Source organism: Felis catus, chromosome A2 (genome assembly GCF_018350175.1).
Source record: "Felis catus isolate Fca126 chromosome A2, F.catus_Fca126_mat1.0, whole genome shotgun sequence".
In the NCBI taxonomy this organism is placed as follows: domain Eukaryota; kingdom Metazoa; phylum Chordata; class Mammalia; order Carnivora; family Felidae; genus Felis; species Felis catus.
In genome coordinates, this window is record NC_058369.1 from 168,897,428 (window position 1) to 168,919,940 (window position 22,513).

The 22,513-nt window shown below is 41.9% G+C and overlaps 1 protein-coding gene across 10 annotated transcripts in view; it reads right to left on the reverse strand.

Moving 5' to 3' along the window:
- NCAPG2 (non-SMC condensin II complex subunit G2) overlaps window positions 1-22,513 on the reverse strand; it is a 64,769-nt gene that overhangs the window by 38,240 nt on the left and 4,016 nt on the right. For all 10 annotated transcript variants that reach the window (XM_023250828.2, XM_023250827.2, XM_023250825.2 and 7 more), the window contains 9 exons: window positions 19,684-19,872; window positions 18,958-19,072; window positions 17,049-17,203; window positions 14,598-14,732; window positions 11,603-11,697; window positions 9,562-9,631; window positions 6,419-6,505; window positions 2,971-3,066; window positions 2,258-2,383 (listed from right to left, as the gene is read on the reverse strand). In XM_023250828.2, coding sequence (XP_023106596.2) covers window positions 2,258-2,383; window positions 2,971-3,066; window positions 6,419-6,505; window positions 9,562-9,631; window positions 11,603-11,697; window positions 14,598-14,732; window positions 17,049-17,203; window positions 18,958-19,072; window positions 19,684-19,872 — 1,068 coding nt within the window. The remainder of the gene's footprint in view (window positions 1-2,257; window positions 2,384-2,970; window positions 3,067-6,418; window positions 6,506-9,561; window positions 9,632-11,602; window positions 11,698-14,597; window positions 14,733-17,048; window positions 17,204-18,957; window positions 19,073-19,683; window positions 19,873-22,513) is intronic.

The following is a 22,513-nucleotide window of genomic DNA, read 5'->3' on the forward strand; positions in this document are numbered from 1 at the left end:
TGAGCAGAGATCAAGAGTCGACGCTTAACCGACTGAGCCACCCAGGTGCCCCTCTGTGTTCTAGTCTTCATATGGTCTATTAGCTTGAGTCTAACAAAGGTTTGGCATCTCTTATAGGTATTTTCTCTAATAAGAATTTTCCATTCCTATGCATAATTTATTTTTCACCATAATTTATTTTCACCTTATTTCATAAGGTCCTGCTTCTTAAACTTATTAACATGTACATATTACACAACTGCTAAAATTACACTAAACTTCGTAGCTTGTAAACATATTTATTCATATAGTATTTCTACCAAGTGTGATGTCCTCACAGTAAGACTCCTTCAATTTATAATACAAAGGATTTTTAATGGAATAGAGATATAGTTACACCACTCATTAGCCAATATTCTAAGAATATCCAAGCCACCAAGCCATTGATAGCATCTCCATCTCCAAGAGACCAACAGCTCTCTACACACCTTTCACCTTGTAAATGAGTACTAAACTCATCTCCAGAAATTCACTTCAATTTCTAGTATAAGAGACACAGTATTCACCAATATGTTCCTAATATTATATTAGGTGATCACATCACTTTACATATTTTTAATGTTCCTATGGAGAGTAATAGCCAGTTATTTTTTCTACATGTTTTTAAAATTTTAATTCCATTTAGTTAACATACAGTATTAAATTAATTTCAAGTGCACAATATGCGTTTCAACAATTTTACATTAGCACTTATTCTACTCAGTACTTCTCAAGATAAGTGCACTTTCAATCTCACCTATAACCACTGTCATGGTAATGCTAAATGCTTTATATTTAATTTTTCACTGAAACCTTATCACAATCCTACTATTATTCCCAGTTTTAAAGAAGAAATAGGACTCGAGAGAAATTAAGTAATCTGGTCAAGCCCACACTTATGAAGGGGGAAGTGGAATCCAAAACAAAATGTGACTGCATGCTCTCAGTTGCTATGTATGCTGACGGCCAGCACAAGGCCTCAGGAGGTCCCCGTCAGGCTGTCCGCGGTGGCCTGCTCGTACGTTCCACTCAGGAGCAGGAGGGCCACGTGTACTCGGTGAGGTACAATAGAAGACATGTGCTGGCTGGACTGGCAGCACCCTGTTGGTCACCACGTTCAAGGCAGACACACACATTTCAGGTAAAAACAAGAGTTCATAGATTTGGACACCAGAGTTAAAAAGAGCAAAAGTTTTTCATAGTTTTTTGGCTAAAACTACCAAAATCTAGTTTTGATTTGCCCATTATTCCCACAAAAGTAATGATTCTCAAAGGGAATTTTAGGTAAATATACATGGATAAATACTACTAACTGTCCATTGTAGGCATGCGTGTGTCTGTATGTAAGTGTGTATGCCTGTGTGTGTGTGGGTGTGTATGTGTGTGTGTGTATACACATGCACGTGTGTGTATTTGCATACAAAGAGCTAAATCTACACATATTCTTTACACTACTGTTTCAACTTTCTGCATGCCTGAGATTTTTCATTAAGTTAAAAAATAAAGTGCCATGGGTAACCATCATTATCAGAACATTTTTGCTGTCACTTTCTAAAATTTTATTCTACTGACCAGGAAGCACTTTTTAGCTTGTGTTAGGAAACCCTGGAAATGTGAGGCAATGTAGAGAAATAAGCAGAGGCCAGCACATTCCAGCCACCTGAAAAAGACCTGCAGCATCCTTGGAAATAAACGTGGCATCCTAATGTTCTCATGTCTCATCTGAAAAAGCAGTCATGTGAAAATTCCACTGCAACAAGCATTATTTATAGACTTGCCTTAAAACATCACCAGGTTTGTTCATGCACACGACCCCACCACTCACTTAGAGCAGGCAACATCAGCATCCCCAGTTTGCAAAGACACAGAAAAGTTAGTGACCTGCCCAAAATTACACAACGCTTAACTGTGAAGTGGAATCAAATCTGGGGATCTTTAACCACATGTCATACTGCCTCTATGCTGGGGAGACAAGAATACACAAAAAACATTTTAAACTATATACAGTAATAAATAATTAGACGTTCCACAGGAGACAAAGAAAAAAAGAAAAGAACGCCATCGGGTCCAAGCTGTCACAGAAGGCACCAGGGAGAAAATGGGTTTCTCAGAGGAAGGTGAAGATCTGGAAACCTTGCCATCTGAGGGCAGCACACAGGCAGGACAGGAGAAGCCAGGATGCATACTGGGCGCAGACAGAGCTGACCTCATAGAGGGCTCAGCCACATGCAATACGTACATAGAGTTCTTCAAACTGTTTCTGGATTTCGCTATCCATTTCAATGGCATTGAAGTTTGGGTCTCTGATAGGAAATGTTTCAATGAACAACAGGGCAGCGTTGGACCGGACTTCAGAATTTCGGGCCTGGAATAAGGAAACAGTGTTTCAGAATCCAAAGAGTAAGTGTTCAAAGGCTTCAGTGTGGATTTCTTAAATGCTTCTAAGTATCTCAGTATAGACTTACTTACAAATTAAAGACAATTACAGTATTTAAAACTGGCCAAACCTAGGAGACCTTCCGTGAGCTAAACCAAACTCTTGGCTCAGTACTGACAGATATTAAAAGACTCAATGTCCACTTTATGTCACTAAGAAACAGTGACTATATCCCTCCCAAGACCAGATTTACCATGTTGAAAAGTACTAGTGTTCTCTCCCTGCAAGGGTGTCATCCTGTCTCCCAGTCATCAACAGAAGGGCCAGGATGGCCAAGCTCAGCTCTGCAGACTTCCAATGCCTCTGCTGGTTTACACAGCATGACAAACCCCTTCCTACTGTGTAGTCAGCACTTAACCAATTCAGATCTTCTTAATGAAAAAATAAAAAACATATGTCCCCAAATTTCACAAAGCTTCCAGTTTTCGTTACTACGTCATCACAATTCTGAACTAGAGCATGATACATTCAACAGCATAATTAGCACGTTCTAAACATGGACAGACTAACAGTACCTTTAGTCCTCTCCAAAGGATGGGTTTATATAATCTGTAAAGCATCTCTTCCACTCCCTGACGAACCTTCTTTTGATGATGAAAATAGCTCAGCACCTAAGAGTCAAGAAAAGAAGAAAAAAAAGGTAATGTTTTTAAAAAGAGCACTTAAGATCCTACTTTCAACACAGAGGACAGGTTGTTCTCTCCACCAAAATTGTCCCTCCTGCTTCACAAGTCTGGATAATTCTCTCCTAAGAGGAGAAGATACAGTGATACATATGCTATTGGTTCTCAACGCGTAAAGGTGATCACGTGAAAGAAACCAGTGGCAGAAACAAAGATCAATGATCTTGGGCTACAAAAAGGTTTCGGTTGTAGTTTCTACTCTTCTAGCAATAACCAAATAACCTCAGAAAAAGTTCACAGAGACCGCAGCCCTCTGGGGTGAAGTGGAAAAAGAGTGTGTGAAAGAGTCAGCCTACATGGCTTCTACAGCCTGTTTCTGGGCCCACGTCTGTGGTTCCAAAAACCTATAATGAGCCTCCGAAACAGGCACACGTCTCACAGTGGGTGTCACTGTTCAGTGGCCCCTCACCAGGTCAGCTTAACTTGGATGGCAAGTCCTTCCCAAACTGAGGAACAATCAGAGAAGGGGCTGTGCACTCAGCTTCCACTGCTTTGTCCCTTTTCTACTGCCCTTTTCACCAGCCAGAATCTCTCTGCAACTCTTCAGACTCATCCCCAGCAACTATCAGTTTTGCCTTACTTCCTTAATTCACCACTCTTGGAACTAAAACTATATTAGTGAAAAGTGGAAAATAAAAATTAAAACAGACTATCAAACAAGAGATTATACTTTAAGTGAACCTGAATCAATTTCACACAGTCTGGGGATTATTTTTTCTGACTTCTAGTTATTTAGGAATTTTTACTGATGGTGATAAGTGATATTAGTGTATAGGGTTTTTTTTTTTTTAACTTTATTTATTTTTGAGAGAGAAATGGAGAACAAGCAGGGGAGAGGCAGAGAGAGAGGGGGACAGAGGATCCCAGGCGAGCTCCACAGACAGTGGAGAGCCCGATGCAGGGCTTGAACGCACGAACCGCAAGATTATGACCTGAGCAGAAGTTGGATGCTTAACTGACTGAGCCACACAAGCATCCCTATAGTTTTTTTGAGTATAGTATTATCAAGTTTTGATATAAATGGTATACACAGAAAGATTTTTAAATAGCTTTATCAGGTTGTATATCATGTACCATAAAATCTGCTCTTTTAAAGTATATAATTCAATGGGCTTTATATATTTACAGAGTTGGGCAACCATTACAACTACCTAATGTTAGAAGATTTTCAACAACAATATGGGAATTTTTACTTCCTTTCTTTTTTTTTTTTTTTAAAGTTTATTTATTTATTTAGAGGGAAAGAGAGCACTCGCAAGCAGGTGAGGGGTAGAGAGAGAGGGAGAGAGAGAATCCCAAGCAGGCTCCATGCTGTCAGCACAGAGCCTGATGTGGATCCCACACACTGTGAGATCATGACCTGAGCTGAAACCAAGAGTCAGACACTTACTTAACCGACTGAGCCACCAAGGCACCCTGGGGATTTTTACTTTCAAATGACATATGAAGCATTTCCTAAAGCTTCTTTCAACATATCAGTAAAATAATTTATCATATAAATGTGATGTTTACCAAAAAAGCAGATTTGAGGAAGAAGCTATAATGTATTATAAGCAATGATAAGAATTAAAGTCCAGGAATATACTGCATTCAAAAAGTGAAATTAAAAAAAAGTGAAATTTAATGTTCTTCCTTTTAATTGTGTATTTTGACATAGTTTATCAAATAGTGATATCTATACATATAATATCTTAATTACTCAGACTACCAGAGCAGAAATCAAATATGAAAAAAAGTCTTTATTTTCTACCAAAAAGGAAGCAATTATGTCACAAATTTATAGTTAAACATGCTACCATTCCTTATGATGTATCTGAAATACAAATCATATACGTAGAATAAATGACCCAAAATGACCTACAATTTAATGAAACCACACTAGGATTATGTGTCGTTGGGGCAGGAGGCAGGAGACAGTTGGATATATTCGTCTCTGGGTATTTTACTTATGGATAATTCAAACTAACATACCAATAATGTAAAGATGTTTTTGTATTCTTTCAAGCTTGATATATTTACACTCCACAAATAATAGTAATACCCTACACAAAAAAGTAAAGAGATAGTCTTTGTTCATTTAGCTTTTTGACATGCAGTTGCCAAAATGAAGCACACAAGGCATTATTCCTGGTTTAGGACAGTGATCTTGGGTCCTAAACAGACCACATTTTCCAATTCCTCCTGCCAAGATCGTTATGATTATCAAACACCTATCAGTGTCATCACGACACAGATAATAAAATAAAGCCTTATTTATTATTTAGTCAGCTCATTTACAATATAAGTATAAAATTCATATCTAAATTCTAAAATTAGCATTTTAAAAAAGTTTCTTTTAAGTAAACTCTATGCCACATGTGGGGCCCTACTCATGAACCTGCAACCAAGAGTTGCATGCCCTACTGACTGAGCCAGCCAGCCACCCCTAGAATTAGCTTTTAAAAACAAATCTTGGGGCTCCTGGGTGGTCAGTCAGTTAAGTATCAGACTTCAGCTCAGGTCACGATCTCGAGGTTTGCGAGTTCAAGACCCACATCGGACTCTCTATTGTCAGCACAGAGCCTGCTTCGGATCCTCTGTCTCCACTTCTCTCTCTGCCCCTCCCCCACCTGCACAAACATTCTCTCTCTCTCTCTCTCTCTCAAAATAAAATAAAATAAAATAAAATAAAATAAAATAAAATAATAATAAAAATAAATAGGGGCACCTGGGTGACTCAGTCGGTTAAACGTCTGGCTTCGGCTCGGGTCATGATCTCGTGGTTTACAAGTTCGAGCCCCGTGTCAGGGCTCTGTGCTGACACTCAGAGCCTGGAGCCTGCTTCGGATTCTGTGTCTCCCTCTCTCTCAGCCCCTCCCCCACTCACACTCTATCTCTCTCTCAAAAATAAATAAAACATTTTTAAAAATTTTAATAAAATTAAAAAAATAAAAACAAAATTGATCAAAAGAAACTATCAAAACATTTATTCCATTTGTTTACAGAATATCAAAATGCATGAAAGTAAATAATAAAAATAATCCCAAATATCCATTTTTGAGAAAAGTGGTAGTAGTACTCAGAAAGTAAGGATTCTGGATATTTTTATGTCAAAGAATTTAAAAAAATGTTTGGGTAAGGTTCTGGTTCTCTTAACAACATACCTTTCTTTTCCTAGTTAAAACTGCCAGGTACCGAATATCAAGATTCTAAGAAAGCTCCTTTAAGCTGATGCCTGTGGGGGATTAACTTAATTTTTAGTGATAAAAACATCACCAAGAAAGCCGCACGCCTCGCTCACCTCGCGCACCCTGGAGTGCACTGGAGACTTGCGCGGGAGGTGAATCCCATGGTGCATGAAGTCCTGGATGCACCCGTGCTCGATTGCCTGGAACGGCAAACACAACGTGAGTTACCACCTGGCACCGGCGTGTGGTCCGACAGATGACAGGGCAGGAGGTGCAGTCACTGGAGTCGGCTCTGTCCTCTTCAAGTTCACGGGGGAAAGCACCAAGGTCCTCTGTTGAGAGCTTTTCTACTTTGAGTCCACACCTCTCATCCCTTCAGCTTTGGTACTCCTTTACTTCTTTCTCCTCTGGTGAACTACCAAGCCTGTGCTAGATGGCGGAGCAAGCTTCTACCTACCCCTTGAGGCCAGTTCAAGCCAGATGGTTCAGGGACTGAGTGTGGCCTGGGGGCCCCTCTTCTGAGTCTTCCTGACCCAGATGATCTCAGACTGGATCTGTCCCCAGAACTGATACTGAACCACCTGAAAGATGGGGGCTGGGACTCCAAAGTGACCAAAAGAAGATCTTCCAGGACTTCCATGGAGAGGACAAGGTGGGGCTGTGGGTGTGGGAAACTCTTCAGTTAGCCCATGCCACCTATGGACCTTCAGAGTTGGGCAACGGAAGCAGAGCCAACCACCAGGGGCAGCCCGAATCCCAACGATTCTGTTGTGTTGCCCTGCACTCTGTCCCCACACCTGGGGCTCCACGGCTTTAGGGAAGGACATTAGAAAGCTACTACTATCAGCCTCCTTCATTATCTCCGAAAATACTTCCTTCACCTGAAGCCACTAATAAATCTTGGCATCCTGCATGTGGGGACCCACACACCGACTTGTGATGAAATGCAATATGGGGTGCTACCTATGGAGTGTTTGTGCCACAACAGCTGGAGCTGGAGAGCTAACTACCAGAATGTGGGCATCCTACAGGATAGCTGATCCAGGCTCTTCAACACACCCATGCATGGCACAGGTTTTGAAAACGGAAAAGGAGAGAGGGAGGAATGCTCTGAGAAATTTAAATGAGTTAACAAGCAAATGCCATGGGAGACTTAATGGATCCTGATTCCAAAGAAAGCTCTAAAAAGACATTTTGAAACAAAACAGAGAAATGTAAATATTTTCAAAAATACCCAGAAATCGTTAATTTTGTTAAGTATGTTACTGGCATTGTATACCTACATTCCTTAGAGATACATACTGCAGTACGTGGACATGAGATGTCACATTTGGTTGCTTTAAAAAGCTGAATGGAGGGAGGAAGCGAGGGAGGGCAGAGAGCCTGAGAAGTAAAACGCTGGCACTCATTTGGTACAGATTCAATCAAACAATCATGTTTTTAACTACAAACACCTATTTTTTTTTTTTTTTTTAACGTGGATTGACTGACTGAGATCTCTATACCCAACATAGGGCTGGAACTCACGTCTGGAGATGGAAGAGTTGCACATTCTACCAACTAAGCCAGCCAGGCGCCCCTACAAACACCTGTTTTTAAAACCACTACTGGAAAAAGGGGGAACAAATATTCTTTCCTGTGAACTAGTGTTATGCAATAATAAAACAATGCAAAAATGAATACCAATGTCCTGGTTTTGCCTTTTCCTCAAAAAAAATAATACACTGTAGGGGCGCCTGGGTGGCTCAGTCGGTTGAGCCTCCGACTTCGGCTCAGGTCGTGATCTCATGGTTTGTGAGTTTGAGCCCCACATCGGGCTCTGTGCTAACAGCTCAGAGCCTGGAGCCTGCTTTGGATTCTGTGTCTCCCTCTCTCTCTGACCCTCCTCCGTTCATGCTCTGTTTATCTCTGTCTCGAAAATAAATAAATACTTAAAAAAATAATAATAATACACTGTAAAATGACTGTGGATGTTGTCGGCAGGGGAATGTAAGCGGTAAGTTTTTATCTTCCAGAAGTCAGTGACAAACCCTAATAATATAAACCAAGCTTAAGCTGCACAGGAGCAGAGTGGATAGAAAGCAGCCCAAACATCAGTAAACACCTTCCCTACCCACCAGCTCAGGGCCTGCTCCCCAAAAAGCAAAGACCCCTCTTCGACTTAAGAGTAAAAATTTTATTCTCAGAAGGAAAAAAAAACACATTTAAGAACCCAGTATGAGAAAAATATAAGGGATATCAGCCAAAAACACTTTCTTTTGATACTTTTTCAAAAAGGCCTTTGAATGTCTTATTGTAATTGTGAATTATACAGCCACATCTTCACAATGCAGATATTATGTCGTCATTAAAGGTAAGCCATATTCAAAACAAATGTCTTTAAATTCTCAAAAACAATATAACTGAAAGCTATGAGGTAGGTAGTCTGAGATAGGCACAGAAATGGGAACCCTAACCACAAACACAATTTTAAATTTTCTAGTGGCAACATTAAAAACAGAAAAACAAAACAAAACAGCTCAGGTATAATTATTTTAGCAATATATTTTGTGCAGCCCAATATATTTAAAATACTATCATTTCGGGGCGCCTGGGTGGCTCAGTCGGTTGAGCGTCCGACTTCAGCTCAGGTCATGATCTCGCGGTCCGTGAGCACGAGCCCCACATCGGGCTCTGTGCTGACAACTCGGAGCCTGGAGCCTGCTTCTGATTCTTTGTCTCCCTCTCTCTCTGGCCCTCCCCCCGTTCATGCTCTGTCTCTCTCTGTCTCAAAAATAGATAAATGTTAAAAAAAAATTTGTTTTAAATAAATAAATAAAACACTATCATTTCAACATGCAAACAATGTTTCAAAAACACATTCATGAGATATTTCATGCCTTTCTTTCCCCACTACATCTTCAGAACCTGACACTTACAGCACGTCTCCGTTTGGACTGGACACATTCCCAGTGCATGGCAGCCACAGGTGGCTGGACAGCACAGACCTAACAAAGCTACCAAAATGCTACTCGGCAAATCTTGACATCACTCAAACTGCACATCCCAGTGGGTGGCGAGAGTCCTGGGTCTGTGACTGAGCACGAAAACTTATAGGAATGAGAGTGAATCCCCATCACATAAAGTCTCATTATCTGCCTTTATTTTGACAAAGAGCATCAACACAGATATTAAATGACTATCTGTGATGACTTATTTGGTAACTAGAATACGACAAAAATAAATGTTAACATTTAATAAAATGGAAAGAAAATACCTCCAATATTTTCCCTGAAGCCTTTTTCCAAGCTCTGAAATAAATTTCTGCAATGTGTACCATCAAAGATCTATTTAAAAAAAAAAAAAAAAAAGTTAGTGAAAGTTCAAACTTTTTTTTTTAAGTTTATTTATTTTTTTTAGTAATCTCTACACCCAAAGTGGGGCTTGAACTCACGAGCCCGAAATGGGGAGTCACATGCTCTTCCACCTGAGCCAGCCAGGCGCCCCCCAAACAATCACACTTTTAATGTATCATTTCAGGTCCCCTTCTATCCTAGAACAGGAGGAACCCCACCACAGACTAGTGCTCTGTAAAGTACCTGCAGGAACAGGTTATCTACCTGCAGTAGAGAGAAGAAAAGGGAAGGGATTTTGAGAAGGGGAACTGAAGTATCAATTTTCTTCCTTCTCAGTCAAGGTTAGTAAAGAATGTTTAAATATAAATAAAATTTCGACTTGGGAGTCAATTTTGGACTTTCCAGACTACTAATTCCCTCAAGTTTAGGGAGCCCTAAAATACCAGAGTTGATTTTAGAATCACAGTTTAGAAATCTACTGTTCAACCCAAATATTTTGCCAGTGAGGAAACAGGAGGAAAAAGCATTCTTGCGAACATCAGGAGCTTTGTGATAGGGATTCAGAGTCAAAGCTCAGCTCAGTACTTACACAAGCTGCCTGACAGAGGGAAACTCAGTAACCAAGCCCACCTCAAGAGTTTAAGAATTCAGTTTTAAAACGCACACTAAGTACTCAGTTGCAGAGCAGATTAAGCACTGAGCTCTTTACCTGCCACACAGCAAACATTCAAACATTTGCCATGACAGTTTCGACTGCTGTTAGTTTCCAAGATGTTGGGCACTCAGGCTCATGCACGTATGCCTAGACTCTTACTCTGCAGGACCCTTCCCACCAAACTACAAAGCTCAATCACGGTAAACTGGGGAGCAGATGTTACATTCATGGTGTCAGAAGTGCAAGTGACATGGAATTTACTGCGAATGAGGCTAAGATTTAACTGGCAAAAAATTTACTAAAGAATAAACACAAATTAAAATCTTAATTTCAGGGGCGCCTGGGTGGCTCAGTCGGTTAAGCGTCCGACTTTAGCTCAGGTCACGATCTCGTGGTCCGTGAGTTCGAGCCCCGCGTCGGGCCCTGGGCTGATGGCTCAGAGCCTGGAGCCTGCTTCCGATTCTGTGTCTCCCTCTCTCTCTCTGCCCCTTCCCCATTCATGCTGTCTCTCTCTGTCTCAAAAATAAATAAAAAATGTTAAAAAAAAAAAAAAGTCAGGCCAAATTGACGATTTCATAATCAGATTAAGACAGCACAGGGGAATGGTCGGGGCGCCTGGGTGGCGCAGTCGGTTAAGCGTCCGACTTCAGCCAGGTCACGATCTCGCGGTCCATGAGTTCGAGCCCCGCGTCGGGCTCTGGGCTGATGGCTCAGAGCCTGGAGCCTGTTTCCGATTCTGTGTCTCCCTCTCTCTCTGCCCCTCCCCTGTCCATGCTCTGTCTCTCTCTGTCCCAAAAATAAATAAATGTTGAAGACAGCACAGGGGCGCCTGGGTGGCGCAGTCGGTTAAGTGTCCGACTTCAGCCAGGTCACGATCTCGCGGTCCGTGAGTTCGAGCCCCGCGTCAGGCTCTGGGCTGATGGCTCAGAGCCTGGAGCCTGTTTCCGATTCTGTGTCTCCCTCTCTCTCTGCCCCTCCCCTGTTCATGCTCTGTCTCTCTCTGTCCCAAAAATAAATAAACGTTGGAAAAAAAAAAAAAAAGACAGCACAAAATATTGGGGCGCCTGGGTGGCTCAGTCGGTTGGGCATCTGACTTCGGCTCAGGTCATGATCTCACGTTTCATGAGTTCAAGCCCCCCATCGGGCTCTGTACTGACAGCTCGGAGCTTGGAGCCTGCTTCAAATTCTGTGTCTCCCTCTCTCTCTGCCCCTCCCCTGCTCACGCTCTCTGTCACTCTTAAAAATAAACACACAAAAAATTTTTTAAAAAAAGACGGCACAAAATATTAATTACCTTTCATACTTACTTTGGTAATCCCTGTAACTGGTTTTTAATGGTCTCATGGATCATTTTAATAAAATGTATATTCCAACTGAAGAGAGAACTAAGAAATCTTCTTCCCTGTAAATGATAAAAAAGATACAATGTTGAAATTGCAACCAAAAGACATAATGTTGAAAGAGCAACCAAGTAAAAATTTTGCAGTAACTAAAAAACAAATAATTCTTTGGATGTTTAGTAACACTAACAAAGGAAGCATCCATAACTGTAACTCACAACAGCAGTGGAAGCCCCTGGAGTGAAGCAGCTGGGCAGCAGGGCAAGAGCCAGAAGACACCCTTGAGCTCCTTTGCTGGACCACAGGATTCCGCGTTTACCATGCTGCCCAGTAGCTAAGTTAATTAGCCCACAAACATCTCATTCTGGCTCTGGCATGGATGTCTGCATAACCTAAAATCAAAGTATGCTTGAAATCTAGCATTTGGAGATGGGAGGGAATTGAACATCAGTTCCTATCACCTTCTATAAATGAGAAAACTGAGGATCTGTAAAGTTAAGAGGCTAAGTATCTACCAAACTAGAATTTTCAAATACACACATTGCCCATGTTAATTTATACGCACACTACTAAATTACACGTAGACCTAAAAAGCAGTAATGATATGTACTCGATAGAGCACAAAAAATACATCCTCCAAGAATTTTCCCAGTGAACAGCACCATCATCTCTTCACTGCTTACCAGCCTAACACTACTGTCTCTGGAATCCTATGGCAATGCAACACACTTTGATATAAATGGCAGGGGACCGTGCTTGCAACAGGCAAGTTAAAAACAAAAAGTATTTACCGGAAGTAATTTGCCATTATAGCACAAGATATTTGTCATTTACTGAGAATGACGAAACTGACCTAACTAAAGCAATGACTGATTAAGAAACTAAGTTTGGATATTGTAAATCCAAAAGACATCAATTTAAATAAAAGAGGAGTGGGGCGCCAGGGTGGCGCAGTCGGTTGGGCGTCCGACTTCAGCCAGGTCACGATCTCGCAGTCCGTGAGTTCGAGCCCCGCGTCAGGCTCTGGGCTGATGGCTCAGAGCCTGGAGCCTGTTTCCCATTCTGTGTCTCCCTCTCTCTCTGCCCCTCCCCCGTTCATGCTCTGTCTCTCTCTGTCCCAAAAAATAAATAAACGTTGAAAAAAAAAAAATTAAAAAAAAAAAAAAAAAAGAAAAAAGAAAAATAAATAAATAAAAGAGGAGCATTAACATACACAAAAATTTACGTCTATACTGCCTACTTGCACTTACACACACATAAGCTGATGTGCAGGTCACCGTGTACTATATACAAGTCACTCTAAATAGAGTTTACTTGTCTGAACCCACTCTCGGCTGCTTTACTGTCCTTAACTTTAACCACAGTCCTGGAGATGCTGAGGGCACAGGCCTCAGGTCTAGTGCCTTTTCCAACAACGATGATGCAGTAAAAGCAGTAAGCACAGTCAGGGAACCTCCCAAGTGCTCAGTCCCTGCCAGCACCTGTGCTAAAGGTTCTATGCACATCACCTCGTGTGCTCCTCAGGAATCCTGAGAGAGAAAACACCCTTGTTCCTATTTTACAGAAGGAAACACGAGGTTCCAGGTAGTCTGATCAACCACCTAGTAAGTGAACAAACAGGGATCTAAAAACAGCCTTTCTGACCCTTGGTCAGTACGGTCAGTAATCACATATGGTCCTTTAACCTAGCTGACGGGAGAGGGTGTCCTGGAGTGGGCAAATCGGGTCAAACCGTGTCTTTGCCCCTGACTAGCTGCAAGACCGTGAAAAAAATTGTTCATTTAAGGGCCTCAGAACTGGTACTCGCCCTCCTCTGAGAGTCCCTCCCCACCTACTTCAGGGAGTAGTGAGGACTCCCTCCTTCTGCCTCATACACGTCTGCAAGCAACAAGCAAACAGAAACAAAGGCTATACTCTGCAACAAAAACAATATCCTTCTCTGCATCTCTGGCATGGGAATATAGTCAATGTTTAATAAAATAAGATGACAGAAGAATACTAAGATAACAAATCAGAACTGTCCAATAAAACCATGCAAGCCTCTCTGTAACTTTTAATCTTCTAATAGCCATGTTAATAAAAGTAAAAAAGGCTAAAGTATTTTTTTTTTTTATATTTTTGAGAGAGAGAGAGCATGAGTGTGGAGGGAGGGGCTGAGAGAGAGAGCGTGCGCACGCCCGCACAAGAAACAAAGAATCCAAAATGGGCTCTGCTCTGTCAGTACAGAGCCTGATGCAGCTCAAACTCATGAACCATGAGATCACGACCTGAAGTCTGATGCTTAAGCAACTGAGCCACCCAGGTGCCCCTATTATTGATTTTAATAATATATTTATGGAAACCAGTACAACCAAAACATTAGCATTTAAATATGTAATAAATATACAAAAATTATTAATGAGCTATTTTACACTCTTTCTTCATACTAAGTTTTGAATCCACATATTTTTCACTTAATGCCACAATCTGCCCGTATTTCATGTGCTCAGTAGTGACATAGGGGAATGGCCACCAAAATGGACAGTGCAGCAGTGAACAGAAGCCTCTCTTTGGATTTACTGGATGGCTAGAAAGAAGAAATCAAGAATACCACTTGACAACAGTTCTCAGTATGTGCCAATAACCTGGAATTAGGGCAGAGGGTCGGGTCTGATGCACCAGGAAGTGTATTCTCAAACTTGTTTTTAATCATTCGTAACTTAAACTATAACCATGGTTCCCCCACGATTCACACAGCCACCTATCACCATCTCATTTAATGATGAAATAAGCAATGATTTGTAAAGTGTTTGCATCATACTGCCATGCAGTAAAAATGTGCAATAAATAAAGTAACTCTTGATGGCTAGGCTGACTCCTTCATTAAAACACTGAGCATGGTACATCATCAACTACATGAACTTAGGAAAAACATCCATTAAAAAGCAGTTCACAAAACACCAAAAAAGAAAAACCCAATTACCTCTTCTTTCTTGATATACTTAACACTTATGAAACACTCAAGCAGCATATCTTTAATTTCTTTACTTTCCTCTAAATCATAATCAAAGCAATACAAAGCTTGATGAATACGCCAAAGCCGACATATGTCTACACCCTAGGAATGACATAAAAAACAAAAACGTTAAGTTTTTAATAAATAATTAAGGTCACATTTCAAATATGTCATAAGAATACCTTATATTACAAATTATTACAACTCTGGATTGTTCATCAAAAAGGGAAAAATGGCAAAAGCAAACGGAAGCACTGACAGGCAGTGCCGCCCAGTTTCTGCGCTGTGCACCCCCTAGTCTGTAGCGAGCACTGCGGCGACCACCAGCCCCATTGGGCTTCGGAGCACAGAACCATGACTGGTGAGGGACCCAGCTTTTAGTTTCTTCACTACAAGTTAAATTGAAATAGCCCCATATTGGGCACCTGGCTGACTCAGTTGGTAGAGCGTGTGACTCTTGGATCTTGGGGTTATGAGTTTGAGCCCCACATTGGGTGTATAGATTACTTTAAAATCTTTAAATAAATCAACAAATAAATATTTTTTTTTATTAAAAAGATAAAAAGGCAGTGAAAATGGATCTTTTTTAAAACAGATTTTAAAAAGATAAACCGACAATGCCTTAAGGATAAATCCTGATGCAAACAAGCATTCTTCAATCCTCCTATGGCAAGCTGAGGGCACAACCACAAAGGGTCTTTTCTGTCACCAAACTGGTGGATCCTTGGAGGCCATGGTGGGACAGACACACAGACAGGGAGAGTGTGATTAAGTGCAAGCTTTCTACAAAGCTGTTGGCAATGTGTACCAAGAGCTCCAAATGTACATCAAGCTCAAATCCACTGACCTATGAATTACATTTCTAGAAATCTGTCGTAAGGAAGTAAAAATATGAGGGAGAGAAAGACAAAGAGAAATTCCTAAATATCCCTCAAATAGCAATGATCACCTTAGGTAGTGGAATTATGGGTGATTTTTATCTTCCTCATTTTCCCTTTTATTCACTTGCCCAACTGTCTTAAGATGAACCTAAGTATCTGTTGTTCTGATCAGGGGAAAAAACTGTTCTTTTTCTAGATTTCTTAAGTGCACACCAAAGAGTAAAGGCTGAGAAGTGGACCAAGTTAAATTCAATCCTCAGTTGGTGGAGTGGGCAGGGGATGGGCTAGATGGTGACAGACATTAAGGACGGCAGTTGTTATGAGGAGCACTGGGTGCTGTATGGAAGCTCTACTCAGTCAATCCAATCCTCAACCCTGCTCTCCCTTGGCACTCCCAAAACCTCTTCAGGCCTAGGCTGCAGTCTGACACCCCACCTCCCACAGGTGTGGCACCTGCACCTAAGCCTGAAGGCTTTCCCTACCACTCCTGCCCCCTTCCTCCTTCACTGCGTACATGCAGTCCTGGGCAGTCCGTGGTGGGGTCTGCCTCTCAGAGGACCGCACTGACACAGGCAGCCACTCCCACTCACCTGTCATCCCATCCCTTCTTCACTACTAAAAATATCTCTACTTTTAACATTGGCAACGTATCCCTTCAAAAACCCCATTTGCAGCAGAGATGTGGCCATGTGACCAGATTCTGTATGCTGGATACAAGCTGCGAGTTTCTGAGAAGATCTCGCCTTGCTGCTTCCCTGCCTCTTCTTCCTGCCTGGAACTCACACCAGAAAGTGGAGGTGCAGCAGCCACCTTGCAACCATGCAGTGGTAAGAGGAAGGATGGGGGCCGTACACCCCAGAAGATGGACTGCATGAGACTGATATGTGGAGCCACCGCCCCTGCCCACCCTTGACTGCCCACCTCTGAACATCCTAAGTTAAAAAGACACTATCTGGGGTGGGGGGCACCTGAGTGGTTCAGTTGGTTGGGTGTCTGACTTCAGCTCAGATCATGATCTCACGATTCGTGGGTTTAAGCCCCGCGTCAGGCTCTGTGCTGAAAGCTCAGAGCCTGGAGCCTGCTTCGGATTCTGTATCTCCCTCTCTCTCTGCCCCTCCCCTGCTCATGCTCTGTCTCTATTGCTCTTAAAAATAAATAAACATAAAAAAAAATGAAAAATTAAAAAAAAAAAAAAAAAAAAAAAAAAAGACCCTAACTGGGAAGGACCTGCAGTCAGGCCACTTACAAGCAAACATAATTCCTAACTGATATGAACACATGTGCTTTTAAAGAAAGGTATGTTTGGGTTTTTTTAACGTTTATTTTTGAGAGAAAGACTGCGTGCGAGCGGGGGTGGGGCAGAAAGAGAGAGACAGAATCTGAAGCAGGCTCCAGGCTGTGAGCTGACAGCACAGAGCCCGATGCGGGGCTCGAACTCACCAACTGTGAGATCATGACCTGAGCCAAAGTCAGATGCTTAACCAACTGAGTCACCCAGGCACCCCAGGAAGGTATGCATTTTAAAAAGTAAACATACTGTTTTAGTCTCCAGACTCTTCTTTAATAGCATGATAAAAGCAGTCTTTCCCATATCTTCCTTGGCAGGCAGGCCTTTCTCCCACCACATGACACACAAATCCTGAATGGCGTTCTGCAGCTTTCTTTCAGATTCAGGTAACGCATATAAAATACCTAACACAGAGCACAGGATATGTCCCGTTAGTACAGCAAACCAGTATTTGTGTAAAGTACTACGTGAAGTATTATGTACTTTAAATTGTAAAGTACTATGACTTACAAATGTTCGCTAAGCAAGTATCAGTTTATCTTTAACTTGCCAAAATTTATAAACATTATTTATAGAAGACAAATGATGCTAACTTAAAAAAACTGTTTACTACTGTTGTGGGAGCAGACCCAACAGAACACAGAATTTTAGAACTGGAAGACTCAGGTCACACTGCCCCAAACCGTAATTTAAGAGAAACAAGTACTGAAACTACCCGAACCCAAGTGCAACGACACCCACAGTTATTAACACTCAACACTGAAGCCAGGTCAGGTGTAGTGACCACAAATGCACTACAACTGTCCCTCCATAGGTTGGCCTCAAATTCTGGCTCACTGGTGAAAAACAGTAAAAGCAATTAGTATAATAAACATAAAGACTGCAGTGCTTTTATTAAAAGAAAAGCTCAAGAATAAAATCAAAATACTAATATTATGCTCATAATTATAATCCATAGATATCTGAATGCCATTACATCCATGTACAATCCCTGAATTAATGGGAAGTTAGGAGAAACTACAATACTAGTGCTACTCATTTTATATAATTATTTGGGAACTGAAAATAAACTGTAGTAACGTTCACAAAGCTTTCGGATCTAGTTATATACTGATTGGGGTAGCTTCTTTTCTTTTTTTTTTTTTAACATTTATTCATTTTTTGAGAGACAGAAAGAGACAGCGTGAGTGGGGGAGGGGCAGAGAGAGAGGGAGACACAGAATCCAAAGCAGGCGCCAGTCTCTGAACTGACATCACAGAGCCCGACGCGGGGCTTGAACTCACAAACCTTGAGATCATGACCTGAGCCGAAGTCAGATACTTAACTGACTGAGCCGCCCAGGCGCCCCAAGAGGTAACTTCTTTTTTTTTTTTTTTCAACGTTTATTTATTTTTGGGACAGAGAGAGACAGAGCATGAACGGGGAAGGGGCAGAGAGAGAGGGAGACACAGAATCGGAAACAGGCTCCAGGCTCTGAGCCATCAGCCCAGAGCCCGACGCGGGGCTCAAACTCATGGACCGCGAGATCGTGACCTGGCTGAAGTCGGACGCTCAACCGACTGCGCCACCCAGGCGCCCCAAGAGGTAACTTCTTAATAAGACCTTGTATTTCCATGCAAGAATTCTGGATAAAACAGATACATAAATCCAAGTGACACTAAGAACGAAAAGTCTGATAGGAAAGTGTCACATGTAACTAATTTATTCACAGAGTGAGGGTGAGGGTACTTGGGTGATTTGTCTTAAAACTCATTAATTAAAATTATTTTTGCGGGGCACCTGGGTGGCTCAGTCGGTTGAGCATCCGACTTCAGCTCAGGTCATGATCTCGCAGCTCATGAGTTCAAGCCCTGTGTCTGGCTCTGTGCTGACAGCTCAGAGCCTGGAGCCTGCTTCAGATTCTGTGTCTCCCTGTCTCTCTCTGACCCTCCCCCATTCATGCTCTGTCTCTCTCTGTCTCAAAAATAAATAAACGTTAAAAAAAATTTTTTTTTTAAAAGAGTACTTCTTTGCTCCTTATCTAGCTAAAGTAAAAGAGCTTGAATGCAAAGTTATGCCTTAACACCTTCTGCTTCTACACGATGACCAGCTTCCTTTTACCGAGAATCATTTGATACCCACTTCTAAATATGACACATTATCAAAAATGCAACTTACCATTTAACACGACTGCACATTCCAATAAGTCTTCGTAGTTCTCACTTTCATTTATTACAGATACAGATGCAAGAATCACAGATGTAATTGCATGAATTATTTCTAGGTTTTTCTTCTACAAATGAAAAAATTCAAATTTCAAGTGAATTAAAATCAACTTAAAATACAATTTTTAGGGGCACCTGGGTGGCTCAGTCGGTTGAGTGTCTGACTCCTGATTTCACCTTAGGTCATGATCCCAGGGTCCTGATAACAAGCCCTGCATCAGGCCTTTCACTGAGCATGGAGCCTGATTAAGATTCTCTCCATCTCTCATCTCTCTCCTCTCTCTCTCTCTCTCTCCCTCCCTCCCTCCCTCCCTCCCTCCCTCCCTCCCTCCCTGTCCCTTGGCCCCTCCCCTGTGCGTGCAGTCTCTGTCTCTCTCTCTCTCTCTCTCTCTCTAACAAAAAATATCATTTTTTTTAAATGTGAAGGTTACTAATTTTATAAAAATCAACCCACACTTCTAGCTTACTCTAAAAAGTGAATTAAAATTGAATATGGGTCACTTGTCCAAAAAGAACACCAACACTGAATGGCAGATTAATAATGGTAAGATTGGAAAAGGTAAAACTATAATAAACAGACTTCTAGCTTTAAATTTTTTCTTAACTTAAAATTACATACAATAACTATTTTTTAACAAAGAAAAAGTAACAAATTATATATCTGAAAGACCAATACTACCATTTTTGAATCCTGCTCTGTTTCCATATTGTCTTCACCCTGGACTTCCACCATCCGCCATCCAGCCACCGGGCTTTCCAATAGCACATCTGTTAATAAATTCTTGAGCCTTTGCCATAACTCTTCTTTCTGTTTCCTTGATAATTCATCTAGCAATTCATTTAGGCTGAAAGGGTCAGAAGCATCTTTCTGAAAAATAAATAGCAACTGTCATATTTCAAATACAAAATTTTAGTTCTATCCTTTTTAAAAACAGGCATCAAAAAAAGTTTAGGGGCGCCTGGGTGGCTCACTCTGTCAAGCGACCGATTTCAGCTCAGGTTACGATCTTGTGGTCCATGAGTTGGAACCCCACGTCAGCTCAGTGCTGACACAGCTCAGAGCCTGAAGTCTTCTTCAGATTCTGCATCTCCCTCTCTCTCTCTGTCCCTCCCCCACTCATACTTTGTCTCTCAAAAATGAATAAATGTTAAAAAAAAAAAAAAAAAGGTTAAGTGCTAATTATTATTTCAAGAGCTGGGTTTAGTTTGTGAAACACATTCCTAAAGGGAAAAGTACAGGAATCATGAGACAAAAAGTAGCAGATTCCTCCTCTACCTATTCCACCCTAGTATCCTAGTCTTCGGAGTTTAAAATTCCACCCACTTAGCAAAATCCTCTCTGAAATCGATCCATCCAGATGTTCACCATCTCCATGCCTATAATCAGGTTACAAAAGTATGCTATACAATAACAACAACAACAATAATAATGCAGCCAAGCCAACTGAGTGCACTTGAAGTTTCTGGTCTCTAACCTGACTTGGGCCCTCAACCTCTTATTCGTCTCTAGACATCATCCTCCCATTAGCCGATGAGACTACATCAGACCCTCTCAACTATCTTTAAAACCCCTGAGCCAACCACTTCGTCTCACTTTGAGCAGATGACCTCACCAACTCTTTGATACAGCAAATAGAAACCAGTATCAAAAGGGTAGAGGATCCATCTGAAAGGAACTCCCTATAGCCAATGCGATCACCAAAACAGTCAAATGTTACAAACATTGTAGTAATAATTGATCCAGGCAAGAATCATCAACAGATACTAAAACCAGTGGGTAGAAGTCTGATGAGGAGAAGTTTGACTATTTCCCTAATTACAACTTATTTCCCAAGTTACGATTACTTATTATGAAGGTACAACAGCAGCTTCACAACGGAGAAATGTGGCAGACACCCGACCTGAGCGAGTGGCTGATTAAAACTAACTTCACCAATAACAGGACCAACTGACACCATGTGCCTCCACTGAGGAAGACAGAACACCACTTATGCAGCCCCTGCCAAGATGCATAAGGTGTATTTAACCTAACTATCAAGTAAGGGCAAACTGAAGGATATGCCACAAAATAGCTGCCTACACTCTTCAAAACCATCAATGTCCTGAAAAGTAAACTAAGGCTGAGAAACTCTCTAGATTAAAGAAGCTAACAAGTCATGACAGCTGAATGTAATGTGTGACCATGAACAGGGTCCTGGATCAGGGAAAAAACACAAACGTGTACTGTAGGCAACAGTATCATTGTGCCAATGTCCAATAGTCTTGTAGGATTTTTGCTGTGATTACGTAAGAGGGTATCTTTGTCTAGGCAAACCACGCTGAAATACTCAGGGATGAGACAAATGCCTGCAATGGACTCTCAAATGACTCAAAAAGAAGAGGCAAAAGTGGAGCATGATAAAGAAAATGTGGCAGGTGACAAGTGGCAAGTCTAAGTGCAGGAGATTCAGGATTCTTATTCTTCCCGTAACCTTCCTTCGACTCCGCGGTCATTTCAGCAGCAAAGAGGAGAGCAGGTAGCCCCTCCAGGGCCGCCCGCCCCAAGGCTACCTCCCCACCCTAACTCCTACCACCTTCCCTCCTCTCCCAGGAAAGCCCCACCTGGGCTGTCCAGGTGTGCACCTGCCTCAGGGCCTCCCCGTCCCCAACCCTCTTGTCCAGAGTTCTCCTCCCTCAGTCTCCACAGGGCCCATTCCAATCTCTGACCAAAATCACACCTGGACACCCATCCCCTACCCTGCTTCCTCCTCTCCCTCCACCACCAAAAACCAACTCCCTCTGGGCAGAAACTTGGTGTATGCTGTGTCCCAGGGCCAAGAGCAGAGCCTGGCATCCAGAAGGCACTCAGGACAAACTCCTTAAACGCTGACCCTCCAATCCCAAAGAACTACTGAGAGCACAGTCAGTGCTGCTCCACAATGCTTATTTTGAAATGCAGATCTGTCCCAATGCAATTAATACATAAGAGAACAATCTGAGCAAAAGGAAATTTCTGGCTTGCCTATGTGGGATTTCATCACTAGGCGAATGCAGAAAGTCGCACCTGCTGAGCAGAGCTTGAGTCACGCAAAACACACACCTCAGACGCCAGCCAGCTCCTGGGAACCCACATGTGCTGCAACCCTCTGACCAGTTCTCTGTCCACTTGGCCTCTCTTCAACCTTTCCAGTCCTCCCAGCCTGGACTGTCCTTTTCTCCTCTGTTCTCTTCCTCTCACACAGGTCAGCAGGCCAGCCCCGGGGAGCACAGGAACTCACTTCCACCCGCAAACTCAGGCTCTTTTTCAAGGCAAATGTCATGTTTACTCCCATATTTATGTATTTCTTAGTGATTTGACTTGTATAAAAGTGCTGTTTTTTTATTAGGTCACTATCTCTTTTTTTAAATGTGTCACTGGTGAGGTTTTTGAGTGTTCTGCCTTTACCCCCATTTTTCCCATAATCCTTCTGTTTATTGCCCATTCGGCAGAGTACGTGATTTTTAGCAATGTGTAATATTGCATTATAGCA